The sequence below is a fragment of the Netta rufina genome (assembly GCF_964035555.1).
Source record: "Netta rufina genome assembly, chromosome: 1".
Taxonomy (NCBI): domain Eukaryota; kingdom Metazoa; phylum Chordata; class Aves; order Anseriformes; family Anatidae; genus Netta; species Netta rufina.
In genome coordinates, this window is record NC_140123.1 from 86,705,046 (window position 1) to 86,721,964 (window position 16,919).

The 16,919-nt window shown below is 35.2% G+C and overlaps 1 protein-coding gene across 10 annotated transcripts in view; it reads right to left on the reverse strand.

The window, feature by feature from the left end:
- Positions 1-16,919, reverse strand: part of DMD (dystrophin) — a 1,234,381-nt gene that overhangs the window by 383,919 nt on the left and 833,543 nt on the right. For all 10 annotated transcript variants that reach the window (XM_084305928.1, XM_084305932.1, XM_084305933.1 and 7 more), the window contains one exon: positions 2,383-2,547. In XM_084305928.1, the coding sequence (XP_084162054.1) occupies positions 2,383-2,547 (165 nt within the window). The remainder of the gene's footprint in view (positions 1-2,382; positions 2,548-16,919) is intronic.

Sequence of the window (16,919 nt, forward strand, 5' to 3'; positions counted from 1 at the left end):
TGAGTTAATAATTTCCATCTGCTTTAAGGTCATAAAATTTCTAACACTTCTAACAGATTGTGGCTTTTAGAAGTGAACATCCTTATACTATTTAAAATCTTTTTATAAATATTTTCCATTCAAATTACTCTCTGAACTATTTTCCCAAATAAATACCCTAGAAAATAAAAGAGAGAACCCAATGGCTGAAGAGGAATGGGAAGAACACTTACCATGCTTAGTAAAGTAGTATGAATAGCAAAATAGTATGAAGAATTGACAGAATTTTCATAAAAGTCAATGTCTCAATTCAAATTTGTAAGCCATTATGTCAAATCCTATAATAGGAATAGTCAGGTTTCTCAAGGACTGATGTGGGCCTGGTCTTGTTGATTCAACTGCTATATTTACAATTTCAACCAGCAGTTTTAAACCTCTTCTTCATATCTTACCAGTTTTTAGAACACCAAATAAGATTCTTTTTAAAATTTCTCATTCCACCTTATTTTTTTAAGAGCATTGTCAATAACTTCAACAACGATTCGGTACGCACATGCTTGACCCGGTGTAGGACAGCATTTTAGCATGGGTCAAAAACATGAGTTTAAATTCGAGTATAAAATCATACGCTGTCACGAATAGGCTGCTTTCTTGAATTATATACCCCCATCCCCCCTTTTTTTTTCCTCTATGTGTTTTGTCAGGATAAACAGTCTCAAAGCTCTTACTGTAACCTTAAAAAATGTTATGAAAATCCCATTTGCTTTCAGAAATATTTAATATAGAACCTTTAATGCAAGAAATTCTGCCTCTAAAGAAAAAGTCTGCATAAACCATCAGTCAACAACATTTTAAGATATAAGCCTATTTGTTTAAAACACAATCCAGATAGATAGCATGCAGATAAAAACTGATAAGCTTATAGCCCTTACAACAGCATAAATAACTAGCTGTTTGACCTCTGATCAAAACTGATCAAAAATTAAATCTAAGTGATCTAAATTCATCTATGAAAGAGATATGGTAGGGCCTCTTTCAGAGAGGTTTACTTGCCTTCATTATTCCCCTTCCTCTACAAATATGCAAGATTTCATCCAACCCCTTCAGAACTAAAGTTTACTTTTTTTCTATTCTGTCAACAGTGTTTCAAAAATAATCCCATGACATCACCATAACAGAACTGAAAGAGCCAAACAAAACATTTCTTTCACAAACAGTAGAAAAAACAATATTCTTATAATTTGCCCAGTTTAGCCTTACTTTTATTTTATACAAACATTAAGGATGGAATAATTCTAGAAATAAAAGGAATAGAATGAAAAGTAATATAAGAAAAAATGGAAGAATTATGTTTAAATATTTTAAACATAAATTTAAATAGAGAAAATAGGCATAGATAATTTTCTTGAAAGCAAAATTCTTTCATTCGGCACATATACAGATATTTTCAGAGCTATACTAATTTTATCTTTTAAAAAGGGAATGAATGTCACCAGTGAACTCATTCTGTCAATTATAGGACTACAACAGGACTTCAGATTCACTGTTTTACATAATATGATTGTATGACATAAAAAGAGTTTTGGCATTAAAACTGTTGCATGAAAGAAACTAAGTAAATTTAATAAATACGCTCAGCAAAAAACATGTCTTCAGAAGCAGTTATTACTTCATTTCATCCAAAGCAAAAAAAGTTTTAAGTACTTACTTTTTTTCACTGAAAACTGCAAAATGAGACCCAATAAAAAAATAGCGTCTACTATTTAATTTTTATTTAGGTGATGCTCAACTACTATGAACCAAAAAAATTTCATGTATTTCAATAAGTTGCTGTATGCTAAAACATTTCCCCAGTCACATACAGACAGACAAATAATGCAAAGCCAAAAGGTCTGAGTACATACTACCCAGCAGGCCCCTTTAGTCTAATCAGTATATTTCATCCTTAATTTCTTCAGCCCCACCCAACCTATGTGAGTTTTTTTATACATAAAAATATATTAAGCATTAGATTACAAATATTTTGTTCACAATCAGTTTTATTGATTACTATGATATTACCCGTGCAGTTAGATATTTTTCCTTGCAATATGTGAATAATGATATGGCCCTAAATATTCTGATTTTCAACTAGTCATATTAACTTGAATGAAAACTGTTTAAATAGTCATGGATTGATATTCTCAATTTTATCTTCATTTTAAAATTTGATATATTAACTTTTTGGGCTATTCTTATCTTATAAATGATCTTGCCTTAATTCATCAAATTTTTCTGCAATTATTTTATTGAGCTATTGCAGACTTATGTCTCAAAATCACATTATTAATACAACCTATGCACCAACTGACTTTTTGAACATGCAATGTTCAAGATTCTTTTTTAAAACAGAAGAGAATTTACCTTAATATCAAAAGCTCCTGGCTGACCCACTTGGTTATAAAGCTCTAGCTGGTTCTTCACAGGTGTTACCCACAATGTCAGCTGATTTATTTGCTGATCGAGTTCAATAAAATCCTTTAGCAGAATCTCTATTTCTTTTTGCTTCTCTGGAAGATCTTTGGACACCTGAAAAAATACCAGAAGCTGTTTTAGTAGTAAGAAAATAAATAAATAAACATAAACCAATTTAAGACTGCAAACACATACATGTACATGGATATAAAAGGTTAAAATAATATTAAATAAAATAATTTTATACACTTGTATGAAGAAGGGAAGAAAAGTCTATAAACACCAAATTGTTAAGGTAGGTATCTTGCCAATCAGTAACAACAGTCTCATTCCTATGAATAAACATATCAGACTATTCATTTTTGTTATTCTACTATTCCATTTGCAGTACATAAAATGTTTGTTTTCTCAGTATATGTCTGTAATTGTCAATTTTTAATCAGAGAGAGCAACAGTGAATATCAAAACATGAAAGTGACCATTTGAATGACCTTTCTTGACCTCTTTGATGTGCAAATTTATAAGCATCTGTTTTTGGACAAGGTGTTTATAATTGTCAGTTGAGTCCAAATATGCATGAGCAGATGCATATAGTGAAGGAAAATAATGAAAAAAATGTTATCAATACTGATCAGGTCCTTAATTTGCATTCAAAATAGTCAGTTTCTAACTAAGCACATTCTAACTAAGCACATTTTTTTGCTAGTATTAGAAATTAATAATCAGTGAATGACATAGCTGAACTCTCACAACACTGAAGCATTTGGAGTAAATATAAGAACAGGTTGGAAATAAATAGGCCAATATAAATCTCCTTCTCAGCATGTTTTCTATAGATGGAGAGGTGAGGTATCACTACACTACACTATTACCAGCATTGCAAGCATATACCAGAGGAGAAACCATCTACACTTAAAAACAAAACAGAACAAAATTTAACAACAGCAAATACAGCTTCTACGCAGGGGTTAGAAAATATGGCAATTAACTTCTAAAATCAGTCAGGAAGTATGGTTAGTTTTTCATATGAAGAAAATGAGTTTTCCTGATGTTCCTTGTTTCAAAGCACAGGGTTGTTTTTTTGTTTGTTACTAAAAAACAAATCTTAGTAGCAGAACATGTGAGTTTTCAGACATACACAGTAAAATACAAATTCCCTGTGAAGTTAAACTATTAACAGAAGAATTGCTATCACGTTGCCCAGCTACAAAAGTATTACTGATGTGTACTAAGTGCTAATGATGATATTTCATAGAAGACAATAAATCAAAATACATCAGAGATATGAAAACAATTAAGGTTACTGAAAAAACAGATGAAGGAGTGGGAAGAAAACAAATGTCTCATGGCATGTATATTTCTTTGCAAATTTAGTTTGAAAATACTGATTTGTAGGTACTAAAATAACCCTTCTACATAAATTCTACATAAGATTTATTAGACCATACTTAAGTGATATTTCTAATTCATTAACTTGATTTACCATATGTTAAATTATCTCTGTTATTTGCTATAGCCACTCCATAATATCGTATTTAATAAAAACTGACCTGTGAGTCAAATCATTTTTTCTATCCCCCTAATCATGTTAAATAAAATAAAAACTCTGCTTTTCCAGTATGGCCCCAGATATGAAAGAAAACAATTAAAAATGCATTCATTTCCCTTATGTGTTCACTCAGTACCTATGCAGATCTTGGCCTAATTTCACAGAACATTAGTTTCATCTTTCCTACATCTTTTGAATGTTAATATTCAGTGTTTAGTAGCTTTGATATTAACGTATACAAGTTCCACAGAAAACCTATTAAAAGCAAATAGGTAATCATAGGCAGATAAAAATCCAGGCTAATGTCTGAAGATCTGAAATTTAAATTAATCTGGCTACAACCAACATTAATGAATTATGTTGGGTCTATCAGAAGACAGACAAATTAAAATTTGTAGAGCTTTCTGGAAAAAAAAAAAAGAGGTTACATACTAAAAAAATATTCAATCTAGGAACACGGAAGAGAAAACGAGGTTTTGCTGATGTACTTTACTTACTTCAGCCTACAGTTTCCAAAAGTAATCACAGATACAGGGAAAAAAAAAAAAAAAAAAAAAAAGCAAACTAGATTAAGTTAAATTGCAGTATAAGTGAACACAGTCTCTTCTTACAAATTGGCTCCTGGGCTAAAATTATAACACAACATATGATTATAATATTTTGAGTATATAAATAATAAAAAAATCTAGGTCAATATGAATTTGTTCATTATATAGAGAATTTTAATGCCAGCTACTCTTATCACAAAGATTAAAAGATGAACAATAAATAAAGATGGGGCTTCCCTCAAACCTAGAAGGTTAAGGTAAGCATGTAAGAAACAGATTTTTGGCTGGACATTAAGAAAGGAATATCTTGTATAATCCATGGAACACATTTCATACTGTTGTGTGGAAAACGGATTCTTAGATCTAAGGAATTTTGTTTGCTCTCTTTTTATTTTTTTTTTTTATTTTTCCTTAATTCTGGCATCAAACAGTCATGCTGGCTAATCAAATTAGAGCCTGATGAGTTTAAGGGAATTACAAATTCTCCCATCAAGCGAGGGTACTGCTGCAGACTGTCTCTGGGGAGACAGCTTATTTCCAGAAGCATAATTTGGGAAAAACTCCATGGAGTAACAGACATGAATATGTTTGTAGGGTCTGTAGGATTCATGCCCCTTCTGTTCCACAGGAGGACACACAGAGTTAGGATCCTCTAGAATTTTCTCTGCCTTTTAACTTACAGTCTTTTCATCCAAATTCAATCTATTACAGGACTTTCTTGACAAGCTGCTTCAGGTACTGGCATGCTGATTGTTCACAGCTCCAGAAGTCCCATCCAGAAGTTGGGATTCTGATGCCAGTGGGACAGCCATCCCACTGTCCTGTCACTGGACTCTCTCTACTAGTTCTTAGTTCCCAGGTGCCACTCTTTTTGCATTTTTTTGTTTGTTTGTTTGTTTGTATTTTACTTTTTGGCTCCTTCCTTCCCCACCCTGCTTTTATTCCTTCGGTGCCCAGGGTAACCATCTGGTGTCTACCCAGTTTAATCCCCTATAGTATCTTATTTCATTCCCTTCTGTTTAAGAAAGACTGGTAGGTTTCATCAGAGGAGGAGTGAAATCATTTCATAAGTGCCAAGACCAATAGGAACAGTAGCCAGAAGGCATCACCTGTGGAAGAGTAAAAACAGGACAAACATTGAAGATGTTTTCCCCACAATCTGCCTAAACTAAACACAGACCTAATGAAACTAAAAGCGTTATAGGCTGTCAAGGAAGACATGGTGAAAAAGACAACTTTAACTGGGACAGCTTTCTAAAAATTTAGCTTCACTTTTTGTTTAGAATTTTTTTTTTCAACTTTGTCTTGTTTGGCAGCAGATCAACAATGAAAACATACCTTGGTTTGCAACCAAAGGAAAAAAATAACTTTCAAAGTGCAAATGAAAACTAAAGTATAGATTATTCCTTCAAAGAAAAAAAAAATTGATTTCAACATCAAAGCACTGTATAAATTCAATGATGTGTCAAAACAATCTCAAAGTATGTGATGCATCTAAAATTTTGTACTTTAGTTCAAATGTTAATTAAGTTAAATTAATTGGCAGCTTAGTAACAGAATAATAGAAAAGATTTACATTCTAAATCAGAAAACAGCAGAAGATCCTAATTTTACAAACTGTCACTAGTCAGACAATACGTAGCATTATTCATCATCTTAAAACGTCAGACCATTTTTTACTTAATCTGTTTTATGTATTTTCTAATTAAATTCTATTAAAAGAATGCAAATAAATCACCAGCATAAAAACAATAAGATGTTTCTGTAAACATGAGAATACTCTGTCAAATTTAAAGTAATAATTTAAAAGTCTAGATGTTCATTTAATATTTCCATTATTTCTCCATAGGTATTTCTCCATAAGAATTCCTATAAGAAATTCTAGAATTCTAGGAATAGGAATTCTAGAATTCCTATGAAGAAATACACACATTATTTCTATTCCATCTGAACCTCACATCTTCAGTGACCTTCCTTCACTGGAAAACTAGATGATCCACTTTTAGGTTCTTTCCATCCCCACCCCAATGTGACCACTTTGGGTGCAACATATGGCTAAGATGAGCAGCTGCTCATCTTAGCCATATATATCTCCTTCATTGTTCATATGTTCTGTTGCTTCTTACTTTAGCTTTAGATATACAGGTACTTTTTAGTCTATATTCATAGTTGTGTGCATACACTATGTGATGAATTAGAGCTGAGCAGATGGAAAGGAATATGAATTCATATGATGACAATAAATATAAAGGAAGGAAGAAGTTGTATAAGGTATGTCTCCTGATGTAAAATCATACTCTGTGGTCTCCATTCTGTTTAATTCCTTATGAATATCCAGAAGGCAGATTTCAATAACAATTAATGTAACATCTGTGGAGTTCGATCCTGTAATAGGAACAATACTCAGAATGAACAAGCTGAAACTAATTAGGTAGAGATAGTAAGTAGGAAGGAAAGAACAACTGGGAATAGTTTTGCAGAGGTCAGAAATGTTACTGCAAGTGAATGAACTTAATAAATCATATAATTAGTAAAGCATCACTATTATCAGCAGCTGTCACCTGATAAAAGTAAGGAAAGCTATTGAAGTGGCTTCAAATGACCAATGTGTGATTTTAAATACTTCCCTTCTCTCTCACAAGTCAATATCAAGGTCATTTCCTATTTACCTGAAGGGACCAAAGAGAAGATTGTGCTGTTACTACCTAGCTACTTGAGAATACAGATGAGGAGATGCATCTCACCAACATGGCTTTTGTCAAAAAAGAACACCGAGGATCTCCCTAACATGAGAGTGAGTAGAGGGAGAAGAAATCCCAAATCTCCAAACATTTAATAGCAGTTTAAATATGTTTCCTACCCGATTTATTCACTATCTCTTCCCCCACCTCCCCCAGATATTAGATAAGGTAGCCTCCTTTCTCTTGCTAGCTGTCTCACCGACCTCTCAACAGAGTGGCGCTTATAATGAATGGATCTTATTTTGATGAATCTGACACTGGATTTAAATTCCACTTTCCTGATATGTATAATAAGATAAAATATAGATAAAATATAATAATGAGTATTATATTGTATATATACAATTGCGTATGTATGTATATATATATATATGTACTGTTTTTATATATATATATATATATATATATATGTATATATATATATATACACACATACTGTGGGGTGTCTGTGAAGGCTTAACAATGCTTTTCTTGTATTCCTGGCTTGGAAAGGTCCTTCTAATATACAAAGCACCTTATGGAAGTGGTCTTTGATTGTACAGTAACTGGCATTGTCAGGTTTCAAAAAATTCACCACTGTTTGCATGCAGAAAAGTGAAGAATGTGTAGCTTTCCGTATGAATTGCTTTCCATAATAAATGTGAAACAAGCACTAGCTTTTGCTTTACTATCCCATTTTTGTTAAAATACAAATCAAAGGAAAAATGACAGGTGACTACACTGCAGTCAGCCCACAGCATAACTGGACTGAAAGCAGGTTTCTGTGTCGTCCAAGACAGGACTCAGAAAATAAAACAATAATTAGTCATAGAAAGCATTAAATACAGGCTTTAATCCCAATTTATCTATATATCACAACTGATGCTTCAATAACACTAGTAAAATTATTACATAAAACAGCAGTTCTTTCAGCCGCTGTTCAGAAAGTTTTATCTGCTTAAAATCACCTTCCCTAGAGCATGTACAAAAGAATGATTTAAAATAGAAGGCGAGAACTTAATTTTTATGCATCATTTCTTCATGAAAAACAATCAGTGTAAGAAAGAGTTTCATGAAAGTTCGGTTTAGGACGCTATTTAGTTAATTAACTGAGCCATTTTCATTAGCAAACTCAATATTGACTTTAAAACAAAATCTATGTAATTTCTTTCAAGTGATGAATATTTATGAACCATGGTGTCTCTGACAAATGTGGAATAAAGGCTATACTACTAGAGGAAGATGAAAGCAGTCTACTAAAAATACATACAGAATTTTATTTTCAGTGTCACCAGTGTTTCATGTTTCCCTGTAAGGGATCTGACCTTGGCACATGTTTTTCAGGCTTTTTTTAAAAAACAACAACAATACCACCACCACCACCAACAACAAAACAACAAAAAAAAAACTTCTTAAGTAGGTATTTGTAATATTCACAAGCTTTATTTTTATTTTAAAAGAAAAAGAAAAAAAAGTCCATTGATTCAGATGACTAAAGTAATCCACAAATGCAGTGCACCAAATATTTTTCTGCTTCATCTGCCTGTCTAGCTTTAAACAAACAAACAAACAACAACAACAACAAAAAAAAACAACAGACAAACATATCCCCCTAACCCGATGATTTATTTTGTTTTTCCTACATGGTAATATGACAATTTATATCACAATCATCTGAATATCTATATGCTTTAATAGTTATAACTAATTGACATTCATTCTGTTGTATACTGTCTTGGTGATCTTCCTTTGACAAGGGCATTTTCTGAGCACAAGACCCTCCACCTTTGTTGAATAATCTGGTCCACAACTTTCTTTTATTTATCCCTTTCTTTGTCCCATACTGAATTCCAGAAATCCAAAAGAAAACATTTTTTTATAAATTTACAATATGATTCCTGCAGCCACTCTTTATCTTGACACAAGACAAACAAATAATAATAAAATACCCATATAATTGGTATTCTGCCTAATCGGTTACCTTGAAGCTGTCAGTCGATGTTCTCTTCTCACAGGAAGTGGAGCCTGACTTACATAAGCGAAGAAGAAGAGAAAATGGCAGGCCATAGTACTGCTCAGCAAACAGCTAGATGTACTGCTGTGGTTTCCCATAGTAACACATTACTCTGGGTCAGACAGCTTATCATACCACATAAAGACCAATCTCTTCTCACAGCTTGGCAAATTGAACATAGTAGTCCTATTTCTACTTTTGGTCATTCCTTGTGACAGAGACCTTCCTGTCTGCTGCTGTGTCTCATCATCCTTTTCTGCAACCCTCCTTTTTAAGAATTATGTTATCTGACTGCTTTACTTTCAAGACCATGCCCAATGGTCTTGACTTCCATGTGTAATCATCTCACAGTGGCAATCATTCAATAGCTAATTAAGCACATGATACTTTCTTCCATGCTGTTGCCTACATCTGAGAGAAGCTTCCCAAAACTGCCAGGAATTTTCTAAAAAATGTCATCTGCCTGACAAGCAAAATGAAGTCAAAAGGCATTGCAATGAAACAAATTACAAATATTTATACAGCATGTAGTACCATTAGTACCTTAAAATGCAAGCTATTAACTTAGTATCATTATTGGGTTTGCTCACGGAGTCCTTTATAGGAACAACAACAACAACAAAAGATTGGTGTTTTGCTTGGTAGAGAAAATGGATATAATTGGAACTAAGACTTGTAACACAGCAATAAAATCAATATGAAACAGCAATTTCTGGTATTAGACAAATATGTTCTATAATGTACAGATAAACTATATTATATTTCCACAATAAATAAACAGGGGTATCTTTTGCATTATCTTTGCACAGCTTAGATAAATTTCAATGGGATGGAATTTTGTCTACAGCTATTTGTAGATGTAACAGGAAATTTATGGAATTTCCTAGCAATGAAGAATTTATTCTATTAAAAATTGTAGAAAAATAAAAATATGGTGGTACTCCAATTCTAGTGAATGATCCTACCTAGCAACTACTGAGCTAACATGACTGATAGAAAACAATTAACAATTTGATTAGTTTGATTAGTTTGATTTCATTATCAGTTGGTTTTCAATAAATATCTGTTTAGCACTTTGAGAGAGGTGACAACTTTTCAATTTTAAGAAACATGCAATTAATAGAAAAAATGAGAGTGTGAGAGTTACCTTAGATAAACAGTGCTCAATGTAGAATTAAATTCAGTATCATAATAACAGGCAATTCTCTGTGTAATGCTGATGCCTAATTTTCTAAAAGATGATTTTTAACAAAAGATGATTTTTCCCTAACCAACAAAAGGCTAGGGAAGAAGAAAGGGGAGGTTTAACTTTAAGGCTATTTCAGACTATTTTGTTTGTGAAATATTAATTATATAGGCTTGTTGCAATACAGAAAGACCTAAATAAACCTATAAACTTTTTAAGCAGCAAATAGCAAAACTTTGGTTTTAGATTCCTACAGTCTTCCTTGACAAAAATGCATAAAAGATCTGACATACAACAGGAGGGTCTGCTGGGAACTAAACTTTAGAAAAGTTCAAATCACTGTAAGTGGCTCATTGCTATGTGAGAGTATGTGAATCATTGGTTACCACATGTGAAATATCTCTTGCATATGTGATTATTGTAGTGCAGAAATGTGTGAAAGGATTTGTTTAAAATGTTTTATTTGAAATCAGGTATTTCAGCTAGATCAATACTACTTAAATATAAACTGTCAGCACAAATGTCTTTACAAAACATACTTTTTATATTCAAAGTACTTAGCATAACTCCTTAAATATATGAAAATATATTCCAAATTCATATCCAAAACACAAAAAGACAGAAATTTCCTCCACTAAAAGATACCATAAAATATGTTGGCAAAGTAGTATTGTATATATACATACATTTAATCATTGTCCAGCCTGAATTCCATTTTTCCATTTTCAATCCTGGTGCAACTTTGTGTCATTCCCACATGCTCTGTCATCAGATACTATGGAGCAGAGACCAGTGCCCCTCTCTCAGGTTCATCGCCTCAGAAAATTGTAGAGAGCAATGAAGTTACCTCTGAGCCTCCTCTTCTCCAGACTAGACAACCCAAGAGCCCTCAACCTCTCCTCAAAAGACAAGTCTTCCATCCCTTTAAGTAGCTTTAAGGTCCTCCTATGGATGCATTCAAATATCTTAATAGCATTTTTATACCGTGGAGCCCAGAACTGTACACAATATTCAAGCTGAGGCTGCACCAGCACTAAATACACTGGGAGAATCACAGCTCTTGACTATGGCTATGCTGTGTTCAGTGCACCCAAAAATGTGGTTTGCCCTCTTGGCTGCACTGTGGTTCATGTTCAGCCAAACAGCACTCCCAGATCCCTCTCTGCACAGCTGTCCTCCAGCCACTTGTCCCCAAAACTTGGCCACTTAGGAGTGAGAAAAGTAGAGACTTGCCATTTTGATGATAAATAGATATATTAATTCAACAAGAATATCAGAAGAAGATCACAGGGTAGAGATAAGGGGTCCTGAGGGAGATAGCTGTAGAGTACCTCAACTTCAACAGAGATCAATTTGCTGATCTCTTCTGTCTGGTGACCAGCGATCAGACCCAAGGAAATGGCACAAAGCTGCAACAAGGGTGGATCAGACTGGGTGTTAGGAAAAGGTTCTTCACTGAGAACAGGTGGTTGGGCACTGGAACAGGCTCCCCAGAGAAGTGGTCACTGCATCAAGCCCATTGGAGTTCAACAAGTATTTGGACAACCTTCTTAGACCTATGGTATGATTTTGGGGTAGTTCTTTGTGGAGCCAGGAAGTGGAATCAAACCTTTGTACCCTGAACTGGTGGAAGGGGATGGGGAGCAGAATGTGGCCCTCACTATCCATGAAGAAATGGTTGGCGACCTGCTACAGCACTTGGATGTATGCAAGTCGATGGGGCCAGATGGGATTCACCCAAGGATACTGAGAGAACTGGCGGAGGAGCTGGCCAAGCCGCTTACCATCATTTTATCAGCAGTCCTGGCTGTCGGGGGAGGTCCCAGTCGACTGGCGGCTAGCAAACGTGATGCCCATCTACAAGAAGGGCCAGAGGGCAGACCTGGGAAACTATAGGCCTGTCAGTTTGACCTCAGTGCCAGGGAAGCTCTTGGAGCAGATTATCTTGAGAGTCATCATGCTCCACTTGCAGGGCAAGCAGGCGATCAGGCCCAGTCAGCATGGGTTTATGAAAGGCAGGTCCTGTTTGACGAACCTGATCTCCTTCTATGACAAAGTGACGCGCTGGGTGGATGAGGGAAAGGCTGTGGATGTGGTCTACCTTGACTTCAGCAAGGCTTTTGACACCGTCTCCCACAGCATTCTCCTCAAGAAACTGGCTGCTCGTGGCTTGGACTGGCGTATGCTTCGTTGGGTTAGAAACTGGCTGGATAGCCGGGCCCAAAGAGTCGTGGTGAATGGAGTCAAATCCAGTTTGAGACCGGTCACTAGTGGCGTTCCCCAGGGCTTGGTGCTGGGGCCAGTCCTCTTTAATATCTTTATCAATGATCTGGATAAGGGGATTGAGTGCACCCTCAGTAAGTTCACAGATGACACCAAGTTAGGTGCGTGTGTCGATCTGCTTGAGGGTAGAAAGGCTCTGCAGGAGGATCTGGATAGGCTGCACCGATGGGCTGAGGTCAACTGTATGGAGTTCAACAAGGCCAAGTGCCGGGTCCTGCACCTGGGGCGCAATAACCCCAAGCAGAGCTACAGGCTGGGAGATGAGTGGTTGGAAAGCTGCCTGGTGGAGAAAGACCTGGGAGTATTGGTTGATAGTCGGCTGAATATGAGCCAGCAGTGTGCTCAGGTGGCCAAGAAGGCCAACAGCATCCTGGCTTGCATAAGAAGCAGTGTGACCAGCAGGTCTAGGGAAGTGATTGTCCCCCTATACTCGGCTCTGGTGAGGCCGCACCTCGAGTACTGTGTTCAGTTTTGGGCCCCTCGCTACAAGAAGGACATGGAGGTGCTTGAGCGGGTGCAGAGAAGGGTGACGAAGCTGGTGAGGGGTCTGGAGAACAAGTCCTATGAGGATCAGCTGAGGGAGCTGGGCTTGTTCAGCCTGGAGAAAAGGAGGCTCAGGGGCGACCTTATCGCTCTCTGTAAGTACATGTACCTTAAAGGAGGCTGTAGCGAGCTGGGGGTTAGTCTATTCTCCCACATGCCTGGTGACAGGACGAGGGGGAACAGGCTAAAGTTGCGCCAGGGGCGTTTTAGGTTGGATATTAGGAAGAACTTCTAACTTCTTTACTGAGCGGGTTGTGAGGCATTGGAATGGGCTGCCCAGGGAAGTGGTGGAGTCACCATCCCTGGAGGTCTTTAAAAGACGTTTAGATGTAGAGCTTAGGGATATGGTTTAGTGGAGGACTTGTTAGTGTTAGGTCAGAGGTTGGACTCGATGATCTTGAGGTCTCTTCCAACCTAGATATTGTGATTCTGTGAAAAACTTGTCTCAGCAGAAATTAAGAACACATATTCAGTAGAATGTCACAAAAGCCCTTGGTATGGTGTAATTATTGCCTGATTGCTGCAAAAAACATTTTGAACATCATAACTTTTTCCTTGAACGGACTTCAGAATGATTAATTGTTTCAAATGAGAGTAAACAACATACTGTAGTAGGAGAATATTTATTAATATTTAACAAGAGAGAGAAATTGATGGTGCTATTAATAAAAAGAGAGCAATTGTATATTTCTCTGCAGGACTCCAGATTTAACGTAAAACAGTGCTACTAACAACTTTTACAATGTTTTAAACCTTCAGAATGCTGCAATATCACCAAGTAATTTATTTTTACAATATTCCCATGAGATACGGGGTTGCTCATAGGAAAACAGAGCAGCTGGAAATTTAAACAACTTTGTTGGCATTTCCAGACTGTGGGAAGTGACAAGATAAAAATGGTCTCTGTAAAGTACCTTACCCAAATATACCATCTATCAGGGATTTACAGCTCTAAAATTTTCCTTTTTTTCTGGTGCTGTGCTACTGCATCTATTTATCAGAGTATTTTATCATGTGTGGGGAGATGCAACTTTTTCTTTGTAAACTACCTTTGACTCAAAGTTTTGTTGGATGCAACAACTATGTGTTTTCCACTAATACCTTGAATGATAAAAACGAGCTACAAAACTACAAGATTTGAGACCTTTTGTAGGGAAGAAAAAAAAAACAAAAAACACCATTAATAATAATAAAATAAAATTAGAGTTTAAACTGAAAAGGCAGCAATTATATCAAATCCCTGTTTTTTTTTTTTGTTTGTGTGTTTGTTGTTTTTTAATATTGTAAAATGCAGTTCTTGTTAAAAAAAATAAATAAATCAGTGAGTATTATACCACAGCAATATTTACCTCATTGGAATCTCACCTGTATTTTCTTTGGAGTTAGATTTTCCAGGTTTAAAAAACACTGCATCCAAATTTTAAACTTATATCAGATTAGAATTGATTTGTTAGTATAAGCCTGATTTGCTATCTTTTTTTTTTTTTTTTTTTTTTTTTATAGATGGGAAATAATAAAATCTTTCAGTCTAAGATAAACCATTTCATTTTCTTCCATCTGCAGTGAATGTGTATACTTACATTGATTGTGGACACTCATACAGCTATTATGACACACCTAAATGACTTCATCTAACTGAACTTCAGAAAACAAACAAACAAACAAACAGATGTCTCCTGTCTCCTTATGTCTTATGATAGTCTCCAGTTCTTTTTGACAGTGGTCATTAGGATGACTTACAGTATAGCATGTAAAGTGGAACAAAAACTGATGTCTGAGGTCATTAAAATGACTAAAAATGCCATTGATTAGCAAGTAGGGCCCAATTCCTAATGTGGTCTGTCTTCTATAACACATGCAATCCACTGTATCCAGCATAGCTAAGAATCTCGGTAGTTTTAAATCAATATAGCCAGAAGAACTTCAGTGTATGTAGCTTAAAAGAACTGAAAAGAAAAGGGCTTTTTTACCTGCTTGGAAATTGGAAATAAAACAGACATTCTTATTAGGCTACAAATGCTTTAATCTCATTTCAAATCAAAAGCACAGAAATCCAACTGTAGCTTTTTTTTTTTCAAAGATATCTTCCTGTTCATCCCACAAACAGTAATAGTAGCAATTATAGTAGTTTCAACTGCAAACTCAAACTAAGTTACAATAACATGCTGAAAATTTGATGTCATCACAAGTAATAGGTGAATAATTACTACTCAAGGCAAGCTACATGAACTATAACCTTGTTATGACTTTGTCTTCCTGCACTTTCTAGGTCCATCTGTTTTTCTCTGCACTTGGTCAACCAAGCCAAGAAGACCTATACTTCTCCTGGTGGTACAGAAAATGTTCACAAATTACAGCCATGTCACTCCACTCCAATTTCTTTTTTGTCTATATAGCACAACAAATTGATTTGCTGTGGCAGTAAACAGTGAAATGGTCTCTTCAGTGTCTAGTAATTAGTTCTAATAGTAGCAGACAAATTAAAAGGCAGAAAAAATGTCTCCATCAGGCACTTATAATAACCTTCATAATACATACAGTAGATGTTGTGAAGACTAAGGTGGATAAATGAGAAGAATGCTGATTTTGGCATCCAGCTTACTTTCGGATAATCTAGCTCATCCCTCTTGGCTGACACCAGACCAAGAATATTATTAAAGAGTAATAAATTCCTTCCAGCAAACCTCTGATTCCATGGTTCACTGGTCTCAGACCTAATCTATCAATCCATTTACTGCACACTAAAAGGTAAGAAACCCATTACAGATCTGTTATATGCCCTGGCAGGTGGTATATGACAAGAACTGAATTCATCACAAATTCCAGTGCCTAGTACCCCTTTTGTATGCTTTGAAGCACTAGGTGGCTAGCTTACTTGGCTATCACAGCAGAAGATACTTTGAGCTTTGAAAATAAATGAAAATTCTTGATGTGAAGACATAAAAATGGTTATAAAACACTTCATTTTTCATATTATTAAGACTTCACAAAGACAGAGTTATTTTCATTTTTACAAGAAATACTGGCTTTGGAGAGGGTATAATAAGTAAAACCAGGCTAGAATTTAAAAGTCATGCTTTCAAATGTAGGCTTTAATCTTCATTCTCTGCTTAAACTGTATCTGAGGTAGTGGCCTACTAGAATCACTATTCAATAAAGGTGTCTGAAGAAATGTCATTTTAAATTTATGACTATATAAAGGAAGAAAAACTCTTCATGTATCTATTCTCAAGGTCATCAGCACATGATATAAACACCTAAAAGCAAAGACAATACTGAAGCAAAAGAAAAAAAAAAAAGCTTCTTTTATGTGACTGCAATTCCTTTCATACTCAATTTATTTTCTCAGCTTATTTCCATTGCTGTAGGGTAACCGTTTCTTTGACTCTAGAGAAGGTTTGAACATGACTTATTTCAAATATGTCACCTTGAAGGTTAAAACTCACAATGTTGTTGCCCCTTCCACCGTTTGGCAGATCAAAGCAAAACAAAAATTTGTCATAAACTTAGGAGATATTTGGCTACATTTTCAACTGGTAATTTTTGATTGTCACAGCTTCTCTAAAGTAAACAGAATTACTCCAGCATATACCAAATAAGGAGCTACCTTATGTTATTTATGTAACTGTCAAGTACATTTTGT